A 26,774-nucleotide genomic window follows, 5' to 3' on the forward strand; every position below is an offset into this window, starting at 1 on the left:
TTGTTAAACGTGGGCTGCATTTCTTTGTTTTTCAGTTATTTTGTAAGGCTATTTACAAGCTGTTCTTCATTCAATGGAATAAGATCATTCTTCCAAATTTCTTGCTTTCCGCACAAAGTTCTCTTGATATTTTGGTATCAGAGCACAACAACTGGGTCTGAACGAAACCTGAGAAGCAGCAGTCTTCTAAGTGTGTAGCAGCAAGGAAATGGCAAGTGAAATTAGTTTTGTCGAACCAGCAATTCCAAAGCTTGATGGACACTATGATCATTGTGTATGCTCATGGAGAATTTTCTTCGCTCTAAGAAATATTGGAGCTTGATAGAACAAGGGATTCCTACAGCTGGAGAAGTAGAACCCTCTGAAGGACAAAGGAAGGCAATTGAAGATGCCAAACTGAAAGATTTGAAGGTTAAGAGTTATCTATTCCAAGCCATTGATCGATCAGTTCTGGAAACAATTTTGAACAAGGATACAGCGAAGAGTATTTGGGGCTCCTTAAAGCAGAAGTATCAGGGGACCGCAAGAGTGCAGCATGCACAACGACAAGCACTTCGAAAGGAATTTGAGGTTCTCAACATGAAGGTAGGAGAATCTGTGAATGAATACTTTGCTCGAACTCTTACTGTAGCAAACAAGATGAGGAATCATGGGGAGAAGATGACGGATGTTGTGGTCGTTGAAAAGATTCTAAGATCTCTGACTCCAAAATTTGACTATGTTGTGTGCTCTATTGAGGAGTCTAATGATCTAGACAACTTATCCATTGATGAGCTACAGAGCAGTCTTCTAGTACATGAACATCGTATGAATAGCCATGTTGTGAAAGAACAAGCTTTGAAGGTTACTTATGAAGATCAATCAGGAGGAAGAGGACGAGGTCGTGGCGGATTTAGAGGACGGGGACGAGGACGAGGTAGGAGTAGACAAAGCTTTGATAAGTCTACCATTGAGTGCTATAACTGCCACAAGCTTGGACATTTTCTGGATGAATGTCCAAGCAAGGAGACAGAGAAAGCACACTATACTGAGGTCAGTGAAGAGATATTGTTAATGGCCTATGAGGATGTCAAGGAAGCTAGCAAAGAAGAATTATGGTTTATTGACTCAGGATGCAGCAATCATGTGTGTGGCAAGAAGAAGTTTTTCAGCAAGCTAGATGAAAGTTTTAGCACTTCTGTGAAGTTGGGAGATAACTCAAGCATGGCTGTGATAGGAAAAGGCAATATATAGATGCTGGTGAATGGAATTATGCAGACCATCATTGAGGTGTTCTCTGTCCCTGGATTGACAAATAACCTACTTAGTGTTGGACAGCTACAAGAAAAGGGACTTACAATTCTCATACAACATGGGAAGGGTAAGATTTATCATCCTGAGAGAGGTTTAATTATGGTGACTACAATGTCCTCAAACAGAATGTTCATCTTGCTCTATAAGATACTGTTGGGAATTGTATCCTAAATGTCAATCGTCAGCATATTGATGATTGAATTTTGTAAATAAATTGACAAATTAATAAAGTATTATTTGGCATTATTCATCATTTCATCTTCAAATGAACTCTTATATGATGAAGTCCTTAGGACTTATGTTATGATAAAGGAGGATTTATCTTTGAGTCCTTAAACTTGTTCGCGACCAAATGATATGTTGTTACTAGGACGACAACATTATCGAGATTAGGTCGTTGTGTGACATATACGTTGGTTGTCCTCTTAACCAAGGAGTGTGGAGACACTGGTATGCCATACAGGTGAAGTGTAGGAGTACATTTCACTGAATGTGACCAATTCCGGAACGCTCTACTGTCGAGAGATGTTCCGAGTGGATATGGGTATAAGTTTGGCCCTCTGACCTGAGATCGCAACCTGTGACTAGCAAGCAACTCACTGTACTTTGGTACCGGACTACCTGAATTTTTTATTCAGTGACGGAAGGTCACTGGGTGCAGTCAAGTGCTTGCGTAGTCAGTTGTGAGTCGAGATGGAATTGACCCCTCCTGCAAACAGGAGATAATGTCTTGTGATTAATTTAGCAAAACCTTGGCCAGGATAATCTCAGTGAGGAGTCACGGGATATCTAAAGTTAATCACATAATGGATGTACTAATTATAGGGTTGACAGTGAGCTCTAAGTCATCCTGGCATTAGGAGTCAAAGGGATTGAATTATACAGTAACCATAGTCCAGGGTTCCAGAATATTTGCTTCGCATATATTCGGCCTATCCGGACGTCGGGTACCATTGCTAGATGGTCACATCGATTAGTATAGGAAGACGTTCCTATACTACCGGCTTAGGTTCGAACCTATGAGGTCACACGCATAGAAGTTTCTAGGTTGATCAAATGGCTGATTGATGATTAAGAATCATTCAGGGGTAATTTGGTCAATTCGATTGACAAATTATCCTAAGCAAAAGTTGCATTAAAATAATTATTGAATTATTTGAGGATTAATTAGCAATTAGATTGCTAATGAACTCAATTTGATTGAGTAATTAAGCTTAGGTTGAGCCAAATTGAATATGATTCAATTTGGGCTGCATCAGGGTTTGACCTAATTGGATTGGGTTCAACCCTAGTAGATTGAGCTTGACCCAATTGATGGGACTTGACCCAATTGGATTGGGCTTGATCCAAATCAATTAGAAGACCTTATTTGATGAGGATTATGAGTCCAAATAATCAGAATTGGATAAGGAGAAGAATCCCTAAATTTTAGGAACCCATCCTTATCTTCTTGGAGAAGAATGACACCTTAATTTATTCTCAATATTTTCTACGCCTATCCTCTTTATTTTTGGCCAAAAATTGGCGTGAGAAGAGAGGAGGCGTGGGGCTATAATTCCTATAAAAATGGAGCCTTAAATCTTTCTAGAAAGATTTAGATGAATTTCCTAATTTGTAGGGATTGCATGGTGCATGAAATAGGGTGGTCTGCGGCTGAACTTTGGACGCATGAATTCCTACCTTTTAGGGATCCAAAATGCACGAAATTTGGATATGTTTATCTCCTCTTAGCTGTCAAACCACCAGAATTTTTTGGGAATTTTATCAGCCAAATTAATTGGCTAAATTAGGTGTGATACGTGGGGGGATCTTTTGGCTATAAAAGACCCCCATGCCTTGGGTTCAAAATATACCATATTTAGAGGTTTCAAAAAATTCTGAAAAAATTCCCTGAGGGCCTCCATCCCTTCTTCTCCTTCTTCCTCACGTCCATCCTCCATCTCCTTGAAGAACAATCAAAGGTTGAGTGTTTAGAAAGAGAAAGCTTCAGCCATTGCTGCGTTCCTGCGCGAGCTAGCACTCCCGCGGAAGACGATCTACCTAGGGCTTCGCGTGTACTTCTCATAGAGGCCATTCGTGTGCGTGGCTGCGAAGTCAAGGATCAGATCCATAAGTTTCTTCCATCATAAAAGGTATTAATCCCACATCAATATTTTATTTTGGAGTCAGGGTCTAGGTCTGATTCCCCGAGGTTTTACCCTCCTTTGGGGCTCCTCACGGAGTTATCTCCAGAATCCATTCGATGGATATTCGGAGATTAATCGGAATAGAGTTCTTAAGTTTCAGATCTGATAGTTAATCATGCATGAAAGTTTTAGCATAATTGTTTAAACGATTCCGGCATAATCCTATGTGTTCTTAAGGTGCTGATTTCTAGATTTGATCTTGTAAGCATGCATGAATTAAATTGTTTGATTCGATTTTTCCGCTGCATTTTAAAACTTAAAAAGAATTACATATGGCTTGATCCCCCTTATGAAGGGGTACGTAGGCAACCCGATCAGGTTCAGCCATGGTTTTTAAAAAAAAAAAAAATCAGCATGCTTAACACCGAAGAACCTAGGATTCACTTTCAGATACAACCAAAAGAAGAAGAGATCTGTTTGAATTCTCTTACAGAAGATCAAGCTCAACTTTAGCATTGCAGATATGGACATTTAAGCTTCAATGGCTTGAACATTCTCCAACAAAAAAAAATGGTGAATGGACTGCCACAACTGCCACTTTTTAAACCTCCTTCGAAGGTATGTGAAGACCGCTTAAAAGGAAAACAACGAAGAGATTCTTTTCCAAAGAAGAGCACATGGAGGGCTTCTCAAATCTTACAATTGGTCCATGTTGACATATGTGGACCAATTAACCCCGCTTCAAACAGCAAGAAAAGGTACCTTATTACTTTTATTGATGATTTTAGCCGCAAAACTTGGGTTTATTTCCTGGTAGAGAAGTCAGAAGCTTTTGTCACTTTCAAGAATTATAAGAATCGTGTTGAGGAAGAAATTGGTTCGTATTTGCAATGTCTTCGCACTGATCGTGGAGAAGAATTCACATCACATGAGTTTACAGATTTTTGTAAAGAAAATGGCATTCGTAGACAATTGACAGCTGCATATGCTCCTCAACAGAACAGTGTTGCGGAGAGGAAAAATCAAACCATTATGAATATGGTTCGAAGCATGCTTTCAGAGAAGAAGATTCCAAAAACTTTCTAGCCTAAAGCAGTCAATTGGACTATCTATGTTCTAAATAGAAGTCCAACTCTTGCAGTAAAAAACATGACTCCAGAATAAGCTTGGAGTGGATCTAAACCATCAGTGGATCATTTCAAGGTGTTTGGTTGCATTGAGCATGTTCATATTCCTGATAGTAAGAGGACTAAGCTTGATAATAAGAGTGTGAAATGTATTTTTTAGCGAGGAATAGAAGGCAAATAGATTATATGATCCAGTCACACAGAAGATAATAGTAAGCAGAGATGTGATATTTGAAGAAGAAAATAGTGGGGAATGGGACAAGAGTCACAAAGGAGTCATTCTAGCTGATCTTGACTGGGGAGAAAGTGACACTGAAGCAATCACAGATGATAATGATGGAGGACATACCGAAGGAAACAACGAAGCTGATCATCATGATAACACAATAGCAGATGTGGAGGGTGATGATTTGGATGAGTCAAATGAGGATCCACCTAGTTCCAGTGAAGCAAGAGTCAGAAGGGCACCCATTTGGAGGAGAGACCATGAGAGTGGAGAAGGTCTCTCTGGGGAAGAAGACACTGCACATCTAGCTATGTTTGCAGGCTGTGATCCTATCTCATTTAAAGAGGCTATGAAGAGTGCAAAATGGAGAAAAGCGATGGATGCAAAGATAGAAACTATAGAGAGGAATGATACATGGGAATTGACAGACTTACCTATTGAAGGAAAGAAGGTTGGAGTAAAATGGGTTTACAAGACTAAACTCAATGTGAATGGAGAGATGGATAAACACAAGGCTCGATTGGTAGCAAAGGGATATACTCAAGAACATGGGGTGGATTATACTGAGGTTTTTGCACTTGTAGCTCGGTTGGATATAATTAGCCTGATTATTTCTCTTGCGGCTTTAAAGGAGTGGACAATCTATCAGTTAGATGTAAAATCAGCCTTCTTACATGGTGAACTAAGTGAAGAAGTTTTTGTAGAACAACCTCCTGGCTATGAACAGAAAGGGAATGAACAGAAGGTGTACAAATTGAAAAAGGCTTTGTATGGACTTAAACAAGCCCCTTGAGCTTGGTATAGTCGTATAGAGTTCTATTTTGTGAAAGAAGGTTTTGAAAAATGCAAACATGAACATACTTTATTCATCAAAACTGGAAATGGAGGTAAGATCTTGATTGTGTGTCTTTATGTTGATGATCTTATATTTATTGAAAATGATGAGTTTATGTTTGCTGAATTTAAAATGTCCATGATGCTTGAGGTTGATATGACTGATCTAGAAAAAATGAGATATTTTCTTGGTATTGAAGTGATGCAAAGAGCAGATGGCATCTTTATCAGTAAAAAAATATATGCACAAGAAGTGTTGGAGAGGTTTAACATGGACAAATGTAATCCGGTTTATAATCCTATGGTTCCTGGTTTCAAGCTTATGAAAGATGCAGGTGGAGTGAGGATAGACAGTACTTTCTATAAGCAGATTGTGGAAAGTCTTATGTACTTGACTGCTACTCGACCAGATGTCATGTTTGTGATGAGCCTCATCAGCAGATTCATGGACTGCCCTACAGAACTTCATTTGCAAGCTGCAAAGAGATTACTAAGATATTTGAAGGGAACCATTGATTTTGGTGTGTTCTACAAGAAGGGAGGACAAGAGGAATTGATTGCCTACACAGATAGTGATTATGCTGGGGACTTGGATGATAGGAAAAGTACTTCAAGTTATGTATTTATGTTGAGCTCAAGAGCAATGTCTTGGTCCTCAAAGAAGCAACCTGTAGTCACCTTGTCCACTACTGAAGCCGAGTTCATTGCTCCAACTTCATGTGCCTGTCAAACAATATGGTTAAGAAGGATATTGGAAAGTCTCAGCTATGCTCAACATGATTCCATAACAGTTTTCTATGATAACAGTTCTGCAATTAAGCTTTCTAAGAATCCCATGATGCATGGTCGCAGCAAACATATTGATGTTCATTTTCATTTTCTTCGTGAGCTCACAAAAGATGGAGTTGTGAAGATGGTTCATTGTCATACTCAAGAACAGTTTGTAGATATAATGACTAAACCTTTAAAGCTTGATGCATTCTTGAAGATACGTGACTTATTGGGTGTTTGCTCAGATCCATGTGTAAACTGATTACTAAAGCATTCAGTTTAAGGGAGGATTGTTAAAGTTATTAGAGTATTGTTTATTGTTCAGTTTGTTATTTGTTCTGTTTTACTTTCCCTATTGTTAAGGCATGTGTTGTCATTTGACCTATTCCTTAGTAATTTACTACGTCTTTAGGTTTGTTAAACGTGGGCTGCATTTTTTTGTTTTTCAGTTATTTTGTAAGGCTATTTACAAGCTGTTCTTCATTCAATGAAATAAGATCATTCTCCCAAATTTTTTGCTTTCTGCACAAAGTTCTCTTGACAATGGAGAGATGGGTGCCAAGAAATCAAAGTTAATAGTTGGAAATAATGCAACCTATATGTTGATTCCCTTGATATGGAGCCAAACAAAGATCTCCCAACTTGTCAGTTGACAACATATTAGTTTAAGCATTTGGCTTAATTGAGGAGTGGATGTGGCACAAGGAAAAAATAAAATGCATGAAGAGCTTGTTAATCTTGTAATTGCATTAAAAGAAAGTCTATATATTATATTACTAAATGAGTGATAAGCATACTATTTTATATTATATCTACCAAATTTTGTGACAAAATGATCTTAGTTTTTCTCTTCATATATATATATATATAATCAGAAATTAGTCAAAACCAAAGAAAATAAAATATCGGTATTCTTTATTTAAATCATTTATTTTATATCTCTTTTTTTTGGTAGAGTATTTTTATCTCTCTTATTATCTAATGTTTTGAACTTTAAAAAGGTGAAAGATGTCAAAGAAAAAAAAAATAATTGAAGATGATGATGATAGCAAAGTTGAGGAGTAATCAAAATGGCCTTTGAAAGTTTAAGATATTTATTTTATATTTTGAAAAAAAAGAAATAATAAATTCTTTTCAAATTTTCAAATTAACATTTTTCTCTCTTAGCTGCCTTTGAATTTTTCCATTTCGAGCTTTCCATCTTTAACAACAAACATTTCTTAAAAAATCATATTTAAAATTTAAAATATTAATTTTTTAAATAAATGTAATTATGAAATTTAGATCTAAAACCTCCAAACATAATCTAAGTTGCAAAACTATCCCACCTTACAGTTATTGCAGCTATCATAAAATACGTATAGAAAAATAACTTTAACTAGATGCATAGTAAGCAATAACATATCTTTTTTTAGATGGTCTTAAGTACATTCATTAGCTTTGTAAATAAAAAATATCAATATTTATTTTTAATCTTGAAAAATGTATGTTTATTCTAATAGTAGGTCTTTCCTAGAGAAAAAAAAGGTTAAATTATCGAATAAAGTAAATTTAGACGATGATAGTGATCATTGATTTAAAAGCAACAAATATGGAGAGAGAAAAAAAGATGCACCAGCCAACTTAGCAAGTACAATTGATGGATGTATATCTATGATAAATGTCTAGCATCCAATAAACACATTCTGTTTATTATAAATCATAATTTATTTGTATATTATTAACATCGTGTATGATAAATTGTATAATTATTAAAAAATTATCATTTTGTCAACAAATTATTTTTCTCACCTACTTTTTTGTTAATTATTAGTTTTAACTAATGCAGTGCAGTGCACCAAGAAGTCAAAGAATGCACATATATTATAAAATTTAATGATTTCCTCCTTCGGGACGTTAATTAGGTACCATCACGTGATATCCTTTGTGAAAGAAAGCTAGACTCCTTCTTCAGCCCGAGCAATATATTGCAATAACACATTATTTTTCAAAAAAAAGAATATTTGTTGCTATGTCCATTTAAAAATTATAAGCATAACCACGATATCAGGCCCGACTCTAATACGATTCATGATAAAAAGTTTAAATTATTTTTATTTTTTGCATAAATACTCTTCTATATATCAAATTTTGCATAAATATTCTTCCAAAATTAATATTTGCATATATACCTCATAAAATAATTGTTTGCAAGTGTATTTTTTTATTCTTATTTTTGCATGTGTACCCATGCTATTTAGAGCCGTTAAAAACTTAACGATTTTAAATTAAAATAACTAAAAAAATATTTATAAAACGATCGTGATAGAAAAATAATTTAAAAATTTTATTTTGTTTTTAATTAAATAAATATGGTTTTTATTAATGATATTAAAAAAAGGGGCGTTAAAAAACAGTATTTTATAAAAAAAATAAATATAAATATTAAAAAAATATTTATATAATTTTAAATTTTTAGAAAAATATTTATGATTTTTTTAAAAAAATTATTGAAGGATGGACTGGCCGAAGCCAATATCTCCAGGGTGGCGTTCTTTTATTAACCGTTATGGGACCATCGACACTTGCATCCCGCGACACAAAGCCGAAAACTCCAACCGCCGATGCAGCGTAAAAAGGCGGAGAGGTGCGATCTCCTTCAACGCTCGGCTCCTCTTTCCGCTATCTCCAACCAAGAATTCAAGAAACGAGCGAGAGAGAAACAAGAAGGAAAGAAAGGTCGAAGAAGAAGAGATGGACCATGGACGTCCTCCTGCGCTCCATCGACGTGAGGGATCTCCTCTCGACCCAGGAACTCGACGAGTCTTCCCCACTCTCCGCCCCCGACCTCCGCCTCCTTATCGACCGCCTCCAGATCCGATCCCTCCACATCAAGGAACAGGGTCCGCGACTACGTCCTCTTCCACCGCCAAGATTTTGCCGACATCTTCTCCCGCTGCTCCCAGGGCATCCGCCGCCCTCTCTGACGCTCCGCCTCCTCTCCCACCGCCTCCTCGACCACGAGATCCGGGACATCTCCACGGAGATCCGGAGCAAGCGGCGGGAGGCGCTCGCCCTGGTGCGGAACATTTCTCTGCTGCTGGAGAGGCTGCTGTTCGCGAGGGAGGATCTCAGGTTCGGGAGTTTGGTGGGGCGTCCGAAGCCGTGCAGGATTTGAAGGTGGGACTGTTGGTTTCCGGGACGGTGGGTGGGAGCGGAGAGCAAGAAACGGCAGTCTTTGGGTTCTTGAGGAAAGAGTGGATGGAGTGCTTCAATGAGGTATAAAAGATTTCATGGTTCCTTCCAATTTCTCACACTTACCTTCAAAGTCCTTTCTTTCCCTTTTTTTGGTAGTCAGAATGATGCATCGACATGGAGAAATTGAGTTTGCATTTTATCGACTTATTTCTTGTTGGTTCAGTTAAAGTCTCCCTGAATTTGTTGAAATTTAGTTTTTTTTTTCCTGTTTAAATTTTAAAGCTGCAAAAGGTGCTTGCAAAAAGTATAGAAAGTTCTGTCCAGTTTGAACCAGAGAATGACAGAGTTACGGTAAGGTCTAGGTCCACCGTTGGAGATATGGGTGAAATAAAGCTCCATCGGGCATTGGAGGCAATGGAGGTAAGTTTCCTCAATACATACGTTCTTAGTTTTCGAATACCACTTGGGAAAAGCAAATCTTTTAATTACCCTTCGCTAGCGGCTGACCTACTGTGGTTACTCTTTTGATAGCATTATCTTGGTTTTAATCTGTACGCAAACCCATATTTGACATTTATTCACATCCTTTGTTCCTCTCATTGACAGTGCATGGATCTTTACATCCCACGAATTGGCATTTCTTCTAAAGATGCATTTAGTTCGCGACCAGAATCAGAATGATTGGAATGGAAATCGGAATGGCTATATCCTCCAATGCATCTGGTTCGTGACCATAATCAGAATTATCAGAATGAAATTTGAATATTGCAGGAGAGCAGGGATTGGATTTTGGAGGATTGGAGCGTAAATCCCATTTCTCCTTGGAATCGGAATGGTAACACATATTTTACATTTGTAGTCCAAGTGTCATAATATTTTGTACAAGTTCTCTTCAAGATCTATTTAGTTATATTTTGTTCAGATTTTTATATCTATTATTGGGGAAAATATGGATGGTAAAGTATTGCTAGGTTTTACCCTGGATTATAGCTCATTATCTTTTACAGGGTTTCGAACTGCTAAGTTTATTAAAATATTCTTGCTGTATAGGTTGTAAGTATGTCATCGTTAGTTTCATACAGCAAATAAATTTTATAGCATACTCTTTATAGTGATTTATCAGGTCACAGTGCATTTGATGTGACCTTTTTCTTTAGCTATGTACTTTTTGATTTTGGGAGGTGCACTCCGATGTTGTTTAACATAAGCTTACTTGTTCATTTTTAGCTTCCTTTTTAGTAAAAGCTTCCATGTCTATGGTGTCCTAATCAGTCTCCTGGGAGGAAGAAAAAGAAGAAGAGTCAAACAGATAAATGTATCTGTAATCAGTGAGCTGATCAAGTGAAAAATGATTCGTGAAAGTTGATGTACATATAGAACATGTAAAGTAAGAACCAAGGATATGACCATTGATATTTGTTTGTGGTGTGAGGCTGTCTTGATGCAAAATAGGTAAGTGCTATTAGTAGTCAAATTGTTAAAAGGGACAAAAGAAGGGAATGGAATGACCAAGAATACAGGTATTTTGCTTTCAAAACATGCATGCTTGAAGGCATGGAGGTAGCTGCCTAGGGGTCTCATCAACCCAAGCTCGAGTGAATCAGGCCATACTCAAGCTCAGTTCAAATTATGATCAATCTGAGCTTGTGTCTGGCTTAATAATCTTGAACCAAACTCACTCTGTTGACGGATGCCTTGTCCGAGGGATTGGACAAATCCTACTTACAGTAAGACTTAAAACATGCAAAAGCAATAAATTTTAAAAAAAATAAAAATAAATATTAAACTAAATTGCCTAAATTACATTTCATCCATGTTGGATTAAAATTAGAAAACTCTGTTATAGTCCAAGAAATCATGAGGAATGTGTTTGTCATGGATGTTATAATGGGGCCTTCACCTTATTCTTTCGGATTCATGGTGTCTTGGCTCTTGGGCTGGGGATTCTTATACTCAAATAACCCATGTTCTGTTGTTTGACATTCTGACACTAAAACTTCTACCTGCTTGTTGTTGACTGGTTAAGAATTGGCATGTCATAATTCATGATTGAGAATTACGTTGCTAAGCTGCTTTTATGCTGTAATTCTCAGTGTAGCTGTACCATATCCAGCATGAGTTCTATATTGTCATCTTCTTAAGTGTTACCCAAGGCTATGCACCCTCATATTTGTCATACAATTTTTCAGAAAAAAATTAATTTTCTGACTTTCAGATTAAATCTGTGACAATTACATGATCATGCAGTGATCACACGAAATTCTAGTAGTGCTTCTCGCGCATTTATTTGACACTTCTTTTCCTATAAATGCAATTATCCATATCTCCATCCACTATCATTAGGATTAAATTGTGGTTTGTGACTATGCAGATTTCAAATTTATTATATTAACATGCTGGGTAAAATGTTTAATAGATAACTGCTGCTCCATCATATGTTCATAGGTTTGTCTTTTTCCTTTTTCCTTTTTCCTTTTTGTTAATAACCTTTATATATCCATGAGCAATTTGTGGACACGACAATTCTGTTCTAGCACTGTTTTCTTTGCTGTGTCAATATGTTCCTTCTTCAAGATCACTGTGGCATTGCAAACTTAAAAAGAACTTGTTGGCATGAACTTAAACCTGCATTCATTCATATATAAAGAAAACAGATCTTTGCGTCTATCTTTACAGTGATTTCCACTAGTTATATTCACCATAAGAACACCGAGTTGATTTAGTGTCCACATATTATTACTCTATGCCTATCTCGTGTACTGTTATTATGTTTAATGTAATTCAGACTTTATTCTTTGACCTTTTTACCAATCAACTTTATTTTGATGTGCATAAATTTAATTGTGAACAATTAGTGCAGGATGCTTGTTTGCCATCCACAAGAGTTGCAAATGAGTTATATTATGCTGCATGGGATGCTTTACTTCTATAGAGAGCTGTTGTGCCAATCAGGGTTTGTGTTGCCCAGATAGACAACCCAAGAGGGGGGGTGAATTGGGTTTTAAAATAATTTAGCTATTTGAAACGTTTGTGGATGACTAATTAATGCTTTAGCGTAATGATTAATTCGTTACTATGTGCTGTGAATGAAATGAGAGAAATAGAAAGAGACAACCAATCACAAACACAAAGTTTTATAGTGGTTCGGAGCTAACCCTTGCTCCTACGTCCACTCCCCAAGTCTTACTTGGGAATTCACTATAACCCCTTGGATTACAGCCGGTTGTTTTACAAGCTCACAACCTAACTTGTTGTTTTACGAGCTCACAACGAACTCGGTCGGTTTTTCCAGGCTCACCGACTAGAACCACCCCGATTGTTTTTCCGGGATCACAATCGAACCCTTACACGTTGATTTTAACCTAGGCTCACCAACTAACCTCTACACCCTTGATTCAATCCCCCGATTGAACCAAGCAAAGATAAGATGTAAAGAAAAAGGACAAACAGAAAAACAAAGCTTCTCAAAAGCAGATAAATAACAATATAAACTGAAGAGAGGTTAGAAGCCCTCAAACACGTTTGAGTTGGAGTTGAGTAGGACTTCTTGAACTTCGGGTCTCCTCTTGAATGTCTGGTCGACTTGAATGCAGGAGGAGTCTTCTTTAAATGCTGGGAAGAGGAAGTTGGATGGAGTTAATGCCGCTCTTCCCTCTTTTCGTTGAAAACCAACTTGCAGAGAATGAAAGCTTGATCTCTTTGAATGGAATGGTAGTTCTCTGCCTTGCTACAGTCCTCTGTGGCTATTTAAGCCATCCCCCACGGAAACTAGCCGTTAGACACCTTTTTCTGCCCGTTCTGCACACTCTGCACAACCTGACAATATGTCCGTTGGGGTTGGAGTCGACTCGCGCGATCAGGAGTCGACTCGGCTGTAGCAGGAGTCGACTCATGCTTTTCTGGAGTCGACTCGGCGCTCAGAGTCCGAACTCCCGATCTTCTGTCTTTTGGCTCGTCCAGTCTTGGAGTCGACTCGAACTTCCCTGGAGTCGACTCGGCTCTCAGTTTCCGAAACTTAGTCTTCTGCCTTTTTGGTGTACCGCTGCCTTGGAGTCGACTCGAGCTGTCTGGGAGTCGACTCGGCTCTCAGAGACAACAAATTGATCTTCTGTCTTTTTGGGTCGCACTGTCTTGGAGTCGACTCGCGTATTGCGGGAGTCGACTCGAATCTCAGAGTCCGAAAACGGTTCTCTGACTTTTGCCTTGTGTTCCACTGAGAGTCGACTCTCACTTTCTTTGGAGTCGACCTGCCAACCATCGGAGTCGACTCGCGTTCCACAGGAGTCGACTCGAATCTCAGGGTCGAAAAAACGCTCTCTGACTTTTTTGCCTGTAGCTTCTTGGAGTCGACTCATATTACTCCGGAGTCGACTCGGTAGGCATCGGAGTCGACTCGCGCACTTCAGGAGTCGACTCGCTGACAGGTTTTGAGTTGATGCTTTCTGTTCGTCTGTCTGTTCTCAGTCGGAGTCGACTCGTACTGGTCTGGAGTCGACTCGAGCTCGTGCCAGTGATTCTGATACGCTTGGAGTCGACTCGTAATATCCTGGAGTCGACTCGAGTCTCAGACTTTGGTTCAAACTGATTTCTTAACTTATCCAAAATATTATGAACCAAGTCTAGAAACACTTTAGACAAGATTTTCACTGAAACACTCAATTGAATTCATTAGTAAACATAAGATATACTCAAATGCTTTGAGCTCATCAAAATCAAATAGGGGTTTTAATCAATCACTCCACAATCTCCCCCTTTTTGATGATGACAAAACTTTGAGTATATGTAAAGTGAATTGCTCAATAAACAAGGAAATAAAATCCATAAATGAATTCAAATGTCTGGTAATTTAATATATCCAAGCTTGAAAGGTGTGAAGCAATAAATTTTGGAGTTAAAGCTCCCCCTTTCATTTGGAATTATATAAGCCTTCATATTATGCAATCAATTGTTTGGCTTATATATAATTAATGATTTAGTTTTCTTAAAAATTCAGATTCTCCCCCTCAACATATGCATTCTACTTTGTTTTGATTCTCTGAATTTCTTTTTAATGCATTGAAGTTTTTGAAATGAATTTTTGGTTTTTAGAGGAAAAATCTGTCAATTTGTTCTTGAGTTGGATTCAACTAATCTCCGAATATCCCTTGAATAGATTCTGGAGATTACTCCATTAGGAGCCCCAACAGAGAGATAATGAGCCTCGAGGTACCAAATCCACTAAGAACAAATTATGTTTTAATTTTCATTTTGATTCCTTTTATGTTGATTCCATTTACATATCTATTAAATATTTCTCCCCCTTTTTGTCATCGTATCAAAAAGGAGGTAATCAGAACACACAATCAATCATAGATCAAATGGCACAGAATTGCAGAAAATATGGCTACTCATTGTATTGATTTGTATGTAAATACATTTGAGAATACAATAAGTAAAGCAAAACAATACATGTCAACACAAAAACAGCTAAGGTCTCCTCGAGGATGTAACTCCTCCTCTCGAGGATGTAGCTCCTCCTCTCGAGGATGTGTCTCCTCCTCTCGAGGATGTGGCTCCTCCTCTCAATCTGCTCTGCTCCATGAGGAGGGTGACCGCATCTGTAACATGCCCGAGCTGAGAGATAATGGACGAAGTGGCCCTGCTATGTGTAGTGGAGAGCTCGGTCACCGACTTCTGAAGTGCGTCCAGCTTGTCGATGAGCACATTCGACAAGCGCTCGGCCCCCTGAGTAGTGGTGCTCATGTCCTTCCGGATGTCATCGCGCATCGTCCGAGTGGTGCTCGTGACCTCGCTCATACTGGAGAACTGGGCCTGGATCAAGCTCCGGACATTGTAGATCTCTTCCCGTACATGGGCCGTCATGTCTGTCACGGCTGTCAAGGAAGGGACCAACTCAGAAGATGTGGGTGCAGGAGAGAGAGCAGGCACTGAACCTCGGAGCTCCCTAAGCAGATCATCTCGCAGGTCTCGGACAATCTCCTGCCGCAACTCCAGGAGCTGCTCAGGAGCGATCCGGACCTCCATGGGTGGTGGAGCTGAGGAGGAGTGTCCGACTGAGGTGGTAGGAGCAGAAGTGGAGGAAAAGTCAGGATAGTCAGAATCTGGCTCAGGACTAGGGGAATGTCTGGTGGTATGTATGGAGGTGGTAGACTTCCTAACCCAGGTCCCCTCTACCTTCCGAAACCCCATCCTATGTAGGGTCCCCGGACGCATGCGATCTGTCCATCGCAATGCGCGAGAGGGTTCCCCCTCAGGAATAGGGATCTCGGCCTCCCTAAAGATAAGGGTGAACAACATGCCATAGGGGAGGGTGAGCCTAGGTCTATCTAGTGGCTCACATAGGTATCTATATATCATCTTGGGAAAGTTTATGGGGGTATCCTGGAGAAAGTAGTACATGAGGGCTAGGTCCCTCTCAGACACAAAGTCGAACCGTCCGGTCTTTGGGAACAAAGACCGAGAAATGATGCTCAAGAGGAGCCGCATCTCAACTGAAAGTGAGCTGGCGGACACCTCATCTAAAGGGGACTGGGGTGGATGCCCTAGAATGGCCGTAAGGGCCTCAGTCCTATCTTCGGGGTGTGTGGGAGCCACCCCTAACTGTGGAAGGTGGAGGATTTGGGCTATGAAATCCTCGGAAATAAACAGTGGGACACCGGCTACGGTTCCCTCTATTCCCCCATCCCCCCTATGGACAGTACCATAGAACTCTCTAATCAGGCCAGGATATGTGGGGAGGTCTAGGGAACAAAAGTACTCTAAACCCTGGGCCCTAAGTCTATCTCCTATAGTGAAGCCCTCCCGGGAGAGATAGTCGAAATCGACGTATCTCCCGGTGGAGACCGCCTTCCCGGCACACGGCCTCGAGGGAACGGCCCTCGGCGGGGAACGAGCCGGAGGTTGTGGCCTCACGGGGTCGTTCCAAGCCTTGGAACGCCGCTCGGCACCGGTCGCGGAATGGGGCCTCTTCCGGCTTGGGACAGTGGCTTTGCGAGGCATGGTTGACCTAGAATGGGATGAGAAACCTAATGGACTATGAAAGATCGACGGAAAAAGACCTAGGGGCGGCCGGAGACGATCTAGGAGTCGGCTCTAGGGTTTTGAACAGTGGCGGCGGTGAAAATAAGTGTTTTCTAAACGATGGAGTTAGGGTTAAAAAGTCGGATTCCGACTGCGAGTCGACTCCACTGAGTCGCGAGTCGACTCGACCTCGAGTCGACTCCAAAATATGCGCGAGTCGACTCTCCTTATGCGCCTGTTTACCTCGAGTCGACTCCCGACTGTATGCGAGTCGACTCCCCCTCTGCTGCCATCGTTCTCGAGTCGACTCCCGTGAATGCGCGAGTCGACTCCCCCTTACGAGCCGACTCTGAAACATGCTCGAGTCGTCTCGAACCCTGGCACGCACCTTAAAATCATGCTATATTTGTGCCGAATGAGGGAAAAACACTAAATTAGGCCCTGATTTGATGATCATTGAAAAGAAACTCTATATTAGCTAAAATCTAATCATCAAAATCAGTGAACTAGTGGAAAATACCACTAGGATGGATCAATCACTCCTAATCCCCTCCTAAGCACACTAAATCTCTCTTCACTTAGGGGTTTTGTAAAAATGTCAGCTAATTGATCATCAGTGCAAACAAATTGTAGTGTCACATCACCATTCAGTACATGATCTCTTATGAAGTGATGTCTTATCTCAATATGTTTAGTTCTTGAATGCTGAATTGGATTTTTAGTTAGATTAATGGCACTTGTATTATCACAATTAATGGGTATTTTATCTTGTTTAATGCCATAATCTTCTAATTGTTGTTTGATCCATAAGATTTGAGCACAACAACTCCCGGCTGCAACATATTCAGCTTCAGCAGTAGATAATGCAACCGAGTTTTGTTTCTTGCTAAACCATGAGATTAGGTTTTCTCCTAGGAATTGACATGACTCGCTGGTGCTTTTTCTATCAAGTTTACATCCAGCAAAGTCTGAATCTGTATATCCTATTAAGTTCAGACTAGATTCTTTAGAATACCATAAACCTATGTTCTTAGTTCCTATTAGGTATTTAAAGATTCTCTTAACTGCAATTAGATGTGATTCCTTAGGATTAGACTGATATCTTGCACACATGCAAACACTAAACATGATATCGGGCCTACTTGCAGTAAGATACAGTAAAGATCCTATCATACCTCTATATAGTTTCTGATCTACAGATTTACCTGATTCATCTTGGTCTAATTTACATGATGAGCTCATGGGGGTGCTGATTGACTTGTTTCCCTCCATATCAAACTTCTTGAGCATCTCCTTGATATATTTGGCTTGATTGATGAAGATGCCTCCTTCGGACTGTTTGATTTGAAGCCCGAGGAAGTAGTTCAGCTCTCCCATCATGCTCATCTCAAATTCACTCTGCATCAAATCAGCAAATTCTTCGCAGAGGCGATTGTTAGTAGCACCGAAAATAATATCATCAACATAAATCTGTACTAATAACATATCTTTGTTTTGCCTTTTCAGAAACAGTGTTGTATCTACATTATCCCTAGAGAATTCATGTTCTAATAGGAATTTGCTAAGCCTCTCATACCATGCTCTAGGTGCTTGTTTCAAACCATAGAGTGCTTTGTTCAATTTATATACATGATTAGGGTATTGATGATTTTCAAAACCAGGAGGTTGTTCTACATATACCTCCTCATTAATATACCCATTTAAAAATGCACTTTTTACATCCATTTGAAATAGTTTGAAGTCCTTAGAACATGCATATGCTAATAATAATCTAATAGCCTCAAGTCTAGCTACAGGGGCAAAGGTTTCATCAAAATCTATGCCTTCTTCTTGATTATAGCCCTTTGCTACTAGTCTAGCCTTATTCCTTATTACAATTCCATTTTCATCAAGTTTATTTTTATAAATCCATTTGGTACCTATAATTGGATATTCTGATGGTCTTTCGACTAGATTCCATACCTTGTTTCTAGTAAATTGGTTTAATTCTTCTTGCATTGCATTTATCCAATTTACATCTTTTTCAGCTTCTTCTATGTGTTTGGGCTCAAAATGTGAAACGAAAGCTAGATGAGTGTTTAAGTTCCTAAGGGATGCTCTAGTCCTAATAGGTTGAGACGGATCATCTAGAATTAATTCCTTAGGATGCCCGTGAGCATACCTCCAAGCTTTAGTTAGCCCATGATCTACTATAGTCTCTTGGCTTGATGATGCATCTTCAATTAATTTTTGATTGTTATCTTGTAATGTCATCTCATCAATCTTTTCTTCAAGAATTTCCGTATCATCATCAAAATTAACTCTCTTACTAGAGGAGATATCACTCGAGTCATCAAAAACAACATGTATGGATTCTTCTATAACTAGGGTTCTTTTATTAAAGACTCTATAGGCTTTACTAGTTGTAGAGTATCCTAAGAATATGCTCTCATCAGATTTAGAATCAAATTTTCCTAGATTGTCTTTCCCATTATTATGAACAAAACACCTACATCCAAAAACATGAAAGTAATTTACCTTTGGTTTTCTGTTTTTCCAAAGTTCATAAGGTGTTTTCTTTATAATGGGTCTCAATAAAACTCTATTTAATATATGACAAGAAGTGTTAATGGCTTCTCCCCAAAAGTACTTAGGGAGGTTACTTTCACATAACATAGTTCTAGCCATTTCTTCTAGAGTTCTATTTTTCCTCTCCACAACTCCATTTTGTTGTGGTGTTCTAGGTGCAGAGAAATTATGAGTTATCCCCTTTTTACTACAAAACTCATCAAATAACTGATTTTCAAATTCGGTACCATGGTCACTTCTAATAGCTATTACTGAGGTATCTCTAGCATTGGTTACTTCCTTATGGAATTTCTTGAAAACAGAAAATGCTTGATCCTTATGAGCTAAGAACATGACCCATGTGTATCTAGAATAATCATCTACAATAACTAGACCATATTTATTTCCACCTAGGCTTGTGGTTCTAGTTGGTCCGAATAGGTCCATGTGTAGTAGTTCTAGAGGTCTAGAAGTTGAGACACAATTTATAGATTTAAAGGAGTTCCTTGATTGTTTGCCAAATTGACATGCTTCACAAATTTTATTCTTTTCAAACTTTAATTTTGGCAAACCTATCACAGAATCTCTTTTAACTAGTTTGGATATTGTGTCCATGCTTGCATGACCTAACTTACGGTGCCATAACCAACTAGCATCATTGTCCTTAGTTTCATTAACAACTAAGCATGGGTTGTGTTTGGCAAGATCCTCAAGATCTACAACATACACATTCCCACGTCTTATTCCTTTAAAAACTAAACTATTGTCGTTTGGGTTTGTTATGATGCATAGTGATGGTTTAAACATAACATTATAGCCTCTATCACATAATTGACTAATGCTTAATAAATTATGCTTAAGACCATCAACATATCTAACATTATCAATAAAAGTAGAAGGGGTAATTTGAACTTTACCAATACCAATGATGTGACCTTGGTTGTTGTCTCCAAAAGTCACAGCACCTCCCTTCTTAGCTTCAAGGGTGAAGAATTGATCCTTGTCACCCGTCATGTGTCTTGAGCAGCCACTATCCAAGTACCAGCAATTTTTGTTGACCTTGGCTGCAAGACACTCCTACACAAGCAGATCATATAATCTTAGGTACCCAAGTTTTCTTGGGTCCTTCATGGTTAGTCATGTTGGTTCCTTTTGGAACCTATACCCTTTTAATTTTTCTTTTAGTTTTACCTTTTCTATAATCGCACACATTTGCTTTATGTCCTAAGGTTCCACAACAAAAACAGGTTATTTTCTTAGTTTTACTTTCCCCAGCTTTAACAAAGAAGTTACTAAGAAGTTTTTGCTTATTTTTTGGTTTATACCCTAAACCCGCTCTATTAAATACTGCTCGTTGACTATTAAGTATCATATTCAATTTTTCAGAACTATATGTAAACTTTTCAACCAAAGGTTTGTACTTTTCAAGTTCTTTAGTTAGAGTTTGTTTTTCGGTTTTTAGAATGTTTAAATCTTTTATGAGATTCTCGTTTAAGATTTGTTTATTGTTTTTAAGTTCTGAAATTTTCTTAGTTAATTTTTCATTATCTTTACTCAAGGTATTAGTCTTTTGAGTTAAGAGTTGATTGCTTGTCTTAAGTTCTAAATTTTCTTTGGTGATAGAGTCCTTATCCTTAACTAATTTATCATATTTATGTAGGTATGATTGATTAGCTATCTTTAGCTCTTTATTCTTAAGATTTATGGCCTTATATTCAATCATTAGTTCATTAAATGCATCATACAATTCATCAAATGTAAAATCTAGATGCGATTCGGACGTTACCTCATTTTCATTGGCCATGAAGCAGAAATTGGCCTTTTCTTCTTGTTCATCATCCGATGATGATGATGATGAGTCGGAGTCCGATAGGGTGGTGACGAGAGCTTTCTTCTTCTTGTATTTGCTCCCCTTCTTTAGTAAGGGACACTCAGCTCGGATGTGCCCCGGTTTCTTGCACTCATAACACCCAATCCCCTCACTTTCCCTTTTCTTACCTTTATCCTTGCGGTAGGAATTTGAGGGGCTTCTCCTTTGATGAAAGGACGTTTTATTGTTGATGAATTTTCTGAACTTGCGCACTAGAAGAGCCTCATCATCATCTCCCTCATGATCCTCTTCTTCACTGCTGCTACTGCAAGACAAGTCCTTGTTAGATGATGTAGATTTAAGAGCTATTACCTTTTTCTTATGGGAGGACTCCTCTTCGTTGTGTTGCTTCATGGTTAGCTCGTGAGTCATTAGGGATCCAAGGAGCTCTTCAAGTGGAAGCTTGTTCAAGTCCTTGGCTTCTTGGATTGCCGTCACCTTGGCTTCCCATGATCTTGGTAGACAGCGAAGAATTTTCCTGACAAGATCACTGTTAGTATAGTTTTTGCCAAGGCTTTTTAGGCCATTGACAATGTCAGTAAACCTAGTGAACATGCTAGTGATTGTTTCATTTGAATCCATCTTAAATAGTTCATACTTATGAACTAATATATTTATTTTGGATTCTTTGACTTGATTTGTGCCCTCATGGGTCACTTCAAGTCTGTCCCAAATCTCTTTTGCTGAATTGCAAGTGGAGACTCTATTGAATTCATTCCTATCTAGTGAACAATAAAGCACATTCATTGCTTTCGCATTGAGTTGTGCCTTCCTAAAGTCATGGTCATCCCAATCCTTTTCTAGTTTGGGTACATTGACACCCTCTACATAGATGGATGGGATGTATGGTCCATTCACTATAATGGTCCACATCTCATAATCTTGGGCTTGGATAAATATTCTCATTCTAACCTTCCAATATGAGTAGTCGGATCCATTAAAGAAAGGGGGTCTTTGGGTGGACTGACCCTCGATGTGGGAAGATCCAAATGGGGTTGTCATTTTGATCTTTGACTCTTAGGGTAGAAGAGTTTAGGCTCTGATACCACTTGTTGGCCAGATAGACAACCCAAGAGGGGGGGTGAATTGGGTTTTAAAATAATTTAGCTATTTGAAACGTTTGTGGATGACTAATTAATGCTTTAGCGTGATGATTAATTCGTTACTATGTGCTGTGAATGAAATGAGAGAAATAGAAAGAGACAACCAATCACAAACACAAAGTTTTATAGTGGTTCGGAGCTAACCCTTGCTCCTACGTCCACTCCCCAAGTCTTACTTGGGAATTCACTATAACCCCTTGGATTACAGCCGGTTGTTTTACAAGCTCACAACCTAACTTGTTGTTTTACGAGCTCACAACGAACTCGGTCGGTTTTCCCAGGCTCACCGACTAGAACCACCCCGATTGTTTTTCCGGAATCACAATCGAACCCTTACACGTTGGTTTTAACCTAGGCTCACCAACTAACCTCTACACCCTTGATTCAATCCCCCGATTGAACCAAGCAAAGATAAGATGTAAAGAAAAAGGACAAACAGAAAAACAAAGCTTCTCAAAAGCAGATAAATAACAATATAAACTGAAGAGAGGTTAGAAGCCCTCAAACACGTTTGAGTTGGAGTTGAGTAGGACTTCTTGAACTTCGGGTCTCCTCTTGAATGTCTGGTCGACTTGAATGCAGGAGGAGTCTTCTTTAAATGCTGGGAAGAGGAAGTTGGATGGAGTTAATGCCGCTCTTCCCTCTTTTCGTTGAAAACCAACTTGCAGAGAATGAAAGCTTGATCTCTTTGAATGGAATGGTAGTTCTCTGCCTTGCTACAGTCCTCTGTGGCTATTTAAGCCATCCCCCACGGAAACTAGCCGTTAGACACCTTTTTCTGCCCGTTCTGCACACTCTGCACAACCTGACAATATGTCCGTTGGGGTTGGAGTCGACTCGCGCGATCAGGAGTCGACTCGGCTGTAGCGGGAGTCGACTCATGCTTTTCTGGAGTCGACTCGGCAACTGTTCCGGATTTGAATTAAAGTAGCCTCTTCGACTGGGAGTCGACTCGTCTTGACCCGGAGTCGACTCGCCAACTTCTGGAGCTGACTTGGCATTTTCGGAGTCGGCTCCTCCCATGAAATCCGTAGATCAACTTTTCAATTTGGTCCGCTCGAGTCGACTCGACAATCCTGGGAGTCGACTCGGCGCTCAGAGCCCGAACTCCCGATCTTCTGTCTTTTGGCTCGTCCAGTCTTGGAGTCGACTCGAACTTCTCCGGAGTCGACTCAGCTCTCAGTTTCCGAAACTTAGTCTTCTGCCTTTTTGGTGTACCGCTGCCTTGGAGTCGACTCGAGCTGTCTGGGAGTCGACTCGGCTCTCAGAGACAACAAATTGATCTTCTGTCTTTTTGGGTCGCGCTGTCTTGGAGTCGACTCGCGTATTGCGGGAGTCGACTCGAATCTCAGAGTCCGAAAACGGTTCTCTGACTTTTGCCTTGTGTTCCACTGAGAGTCGACTCTCACTTTCTTTGGAGTCGACCTGCCAACCATCGGAGTCGACTCGCGTTCCACAGGAGTCGACTCGAATCTCAGGGTCGAAAAAATGCTCTCTAACTTTTCTGCCTGTAGCTTCTTGGAGTCGACTCATATTACTCCGGAGTCGACTCGGTAGGCATCGGAGTCGACTCGCGCACTTCAGGAGTCGACTCGCTGACAGGTTTTGAGTTGATGCTTTCTGTTCGTCTGTCTGTTCTCAATCGGAGTCGACTCGTACTGGTCTGGAGTCGACTCGAGCCCGTGCCAGTGATTCTGATACGCTTGGAGTCGACTCGTAATATCCTGGAGTCGACTCGAGTCTCAGACTTTGGTTCAAACTGACTTCTTAACTTATCCAAAATATTATGAACCAAGTCTAGAAACACTTTAGACAAGATTTTCACTGAAACACTCAATTGAATTCATTAGTAAACATAAGATATACTCAAATGCTTTGAGCTCATCAAAATCAAATAGGGGTTTTAATCAATCACTCCACAGTTTGCACTTCATCATCTGTTGCATATATAAGAACTTTACCATCTGAACTTCCTGACTGCTTGTAGATATTTTAAATTTACATGAAACTGAATTTTATTTGTACTTAGTAGAATTTATCTTTTCAATATGGTCTTGTAATGGCATTAATTCAGTATTTTGCTGACCCAGAATTGCCATCATATTAGACTTGTTTCCCTATTGTTGCAAAGGACATAGATTCAGCTCGCAAAGTACATTAATATCCATCTAGTTAGTTTTTGGGTGTTCGTCTTGCGTAGCACTATTTGTTGGAACATTAAATAGGCATTCCTAGCCAACACTTGGTACACAAGCAACATCACTGAAATGGGGTGTTTTTTTGTTGCAAATTAGGATTTTTTTCATTACAGCGACACTTGGTACACTTGTTACATCGACACTGCTTCAAGTTTGGACAAGAAACACTTTGGCTCCAAATTTTTAATTTTTTTCAATTAGCCATTATAATTTATTTTTTCATTGCAATGTGGCCATCTTCTAAGCTTGTCCATATGCAGCTAAGCTTGGAAGGAATGACCTTTTGATTTCCTCAGCTTTCACTTTCTTTTTGTTCAACAGGATCAAAGAGGTTGTAGAGGCAATCTTCTCCAGAGGTTAAGAGAGTAAATTAGGATTCTCGTTGCTGTTAAATTTAACACTAGCATTTTTGTTATAAATAGTATAACGTCATGCAATAAGGAGGAGAGATGGTCTGCAATGCTATTTCATTTTTGTAATGATCTTTATCATCTAGATTCTCCATTACTCTAAGATGAATCGGTACAAGAATCATTAAGGTATCATGCTTGCTAGGGTATAACTTGTAAAAGCCTGATAGTGGAAGTTGACTCTTGTTACAATAATGAGTGTACTGCAGGTCTGAAATCCTTGTAGGAAATTATGAGAACCCCACAAAATTCATTGCGGTTCCAGAGAGAGGAGCTCTGATATTTATTTAAAATGAATGTGCTATTAGTTTGACATGGTTGCAAAAGGGCAAGTCTACGTCTTACCTAGGACACTCCTTCACCCTCTTATAGATACCAGCTAACTCAAGCTTGTAGTTGTCACATAGCCTAGGCAACCCCAGGCAATACACTTGCTAACCCAGGCGGTTGCTTGGAGCCTAGGTGATCATGCTGGAGCCAAACTAAGAAGAAAAAAATCAAGCTTTCTTTGATTCAACTACTTATATAATTGCATTTAGAACTATTTCAGTAAGTTAACATTCTTAGGGCCCATTTGGGTTAATTCCGTGCAATCCGATGGGATGCGGCCAGGAGATAGCATGATGGTGAAGGATGGAACAAAGCAGGAGAGGAGGGAGTGTGCATGGATGTCATCCTATTCTCACTGGGAAAAAAAAAGACCCAGCCCTTTTATATCGCACTCTCTCCCAGCTTCATCATTGGATCACATGGGATTAATCCAAACAGGCCCTTAATGTACCGTAAGGTATATGTGAATGTAAATAAATTATGAATTTTTTTACTAAATTTTTATTGAACTTACAATAAGATGATAGAAGAACTTGTATCATTGTTGTCTTAGCAAAAATGATAAGAGTTTGTCAGGCGTCCTTAGTTGTCCATCATGCTAGTTGTTAAGGATTACATCAAGAATTTTGGATGTGCATGGCTTATTTAACACTTAAAATAGTAAATTTATATTTTAGATATTACAGTTTTTCTTGGGTTCCACTCAAAGTGTAGTGCTCCCTTATTAGTATATACATGTCTCTGGGAGAAACAAATAGCAAGAAAATAATATCTATGGCAAGAAAATAATACCTATCTTTATCTATATAATGTCAGAGATGCCAAATGCAAGATCTATATGCATTTTCTCCAGAATGAAGAAAAAGACTTCTATACAGTAAGCATTAGAAGCTTCAGAAACGCTAAACAGCTGAATTTCAATATGTACATAATTTACATTCTCACAGTTTAATACATCGGTACAGTTTATGATTTTCACCTGTCTGTAGTACTGACTCCAGCTTTGAACTACTGAAACTATACGAATAAGGAACTCATAAAACAGAATAAAATGTTCTTTAGTATTTTTTCTTGGCTTCTTTTCATTTTTCTTTGATTCTTTTAATTGTTTTTTTATTTGAATTTGTTGACCAAAACTCTGAACCTTGAAGCAAAACTGCTGAAATTGAAACTCCACAGGCCCAACTGAAACATAACTCAAAAGTAGGTTTTTGAAGCTTGGCTACAGAGTTGTCTATCACAATCTTCTACTCAAGATAAATGATTGTCTTTCTCTTTTTCTTTTTCTTTTCTTTTTTTAAATATTAGTTCTGAATGAGTGGATTTCATTTGCCAAGGAAGACACTCTAGGTACAATGATCTAGTGGTTTAATATGAGCCACTTAATTTTTTTTTTTCACTTGTCTATTAGATTTTTTTTTAAAACAAAATTTTACAGTTGGAGGTTCATTCCAAAGTTGAAAGTTAGGCTTATACAAATCTCTTTTGGTTGAATATTTTGCCGGCCCTGACACCCTGTTTCCTTAGGCAGATGGAGAACTTTGTCAAAGCACTTTTCACAGATTCCCCTCTGAGAAAGGAGTGTTTGTAGAGGATAGAAAATACAAGTAGCTAAGCAATACACATGTCCAAAATGATAGTATTACATCAAAGTTGGGTCCTTAGTCTTTTTATAAATAGGACGCTGTTTGTGTGGATACATTTTTGTTTATATAACAAGTAGCCTGACATCGTTGGCAAAA

The 26,774-nt window shown here is 38.9% G+C and overlaps 1 protein-coding gene across 5 annotated transcripts; it reads left to right on the top strand.

Annotated features, from left to right (window-relative positions):
• Positions 1 to 8,762: 8,762 nt before the first annotated feature.
• Positions 8,763 to 24,783, top strand: LOC103717052 (uncharacterized). Of its 5 annotated transcripts, XR_015975264.2 has the most exons (4): positions 8,879 to 9,635; positions 9,837 to 9,974; positions 10,161 to 10,389; positions 24,614 to 24,783. XR_015975264.2 is itself a non-coding variant. In XM_008805286.6 (3 exons), exons 1-3 carry the CDS (start codon positions 8,874 to 8,876, stop codon positions 24,628 to 24,630), a joined length of 843 nt encoding a protein of 280 aa, XP_008803508.4. In that variant the 5' UTR covers positions 8,785 to 8,873; the 3' UTR covers positions 24,631 to 24,783. The 5 variants fall into 5 exon arrangements, 2 of the variants coding, with proteins under 2 accessions (XP_008803508.4, XP_089784993.1); XM_008805286.6 differs by lacking the exon at positions 9,837 to 9,974 and having other exon boundaries at positions 8,785 to 9,635; positions 10,326 to 10,389; XM_089928867.1 differs by having other exon boundaries at positions 10,161 to 24,783.
• The last annotated feature ends 1,991 nt before the right edge of the window (positions 24,784 to 26,774 follow it).

The sequence above is a fragment of the Phoenix dactylifera genome, chromosome 2 (genome assembly GCF_051530095.1).
Source record: "Phoenix dactylifera cultivar Ajwa chromosome 2, Ajwa_hap1_PhDact_Kaust_v1.1, whole genome shotgun sequence".
Classification (NCBI taxonomy): Eukaryota; Viridiplantae; Streptophyta; class Magnoliopsida; order Arecales; family Arecaceae; genus Phoenix; species Phoenix dactylifera.

Bases quoted from the DNA above. Each gene is read 5' to 3' on its own strand.
- LOC103717052 (XM_008805286.6), top strand. From the start codon at position 8,874: ATGGACTGGCCGAAGCCAATATCTCCAGGGTGGCGTTCTTTTATTAAC. The intron at 9,636-10,325 runs GTATAAAAGATT...TGAATATTGCAG, and splicing joins GGATGGAGTGCTTCAATGAG to GAGAGCAGGGATTGGATTTT.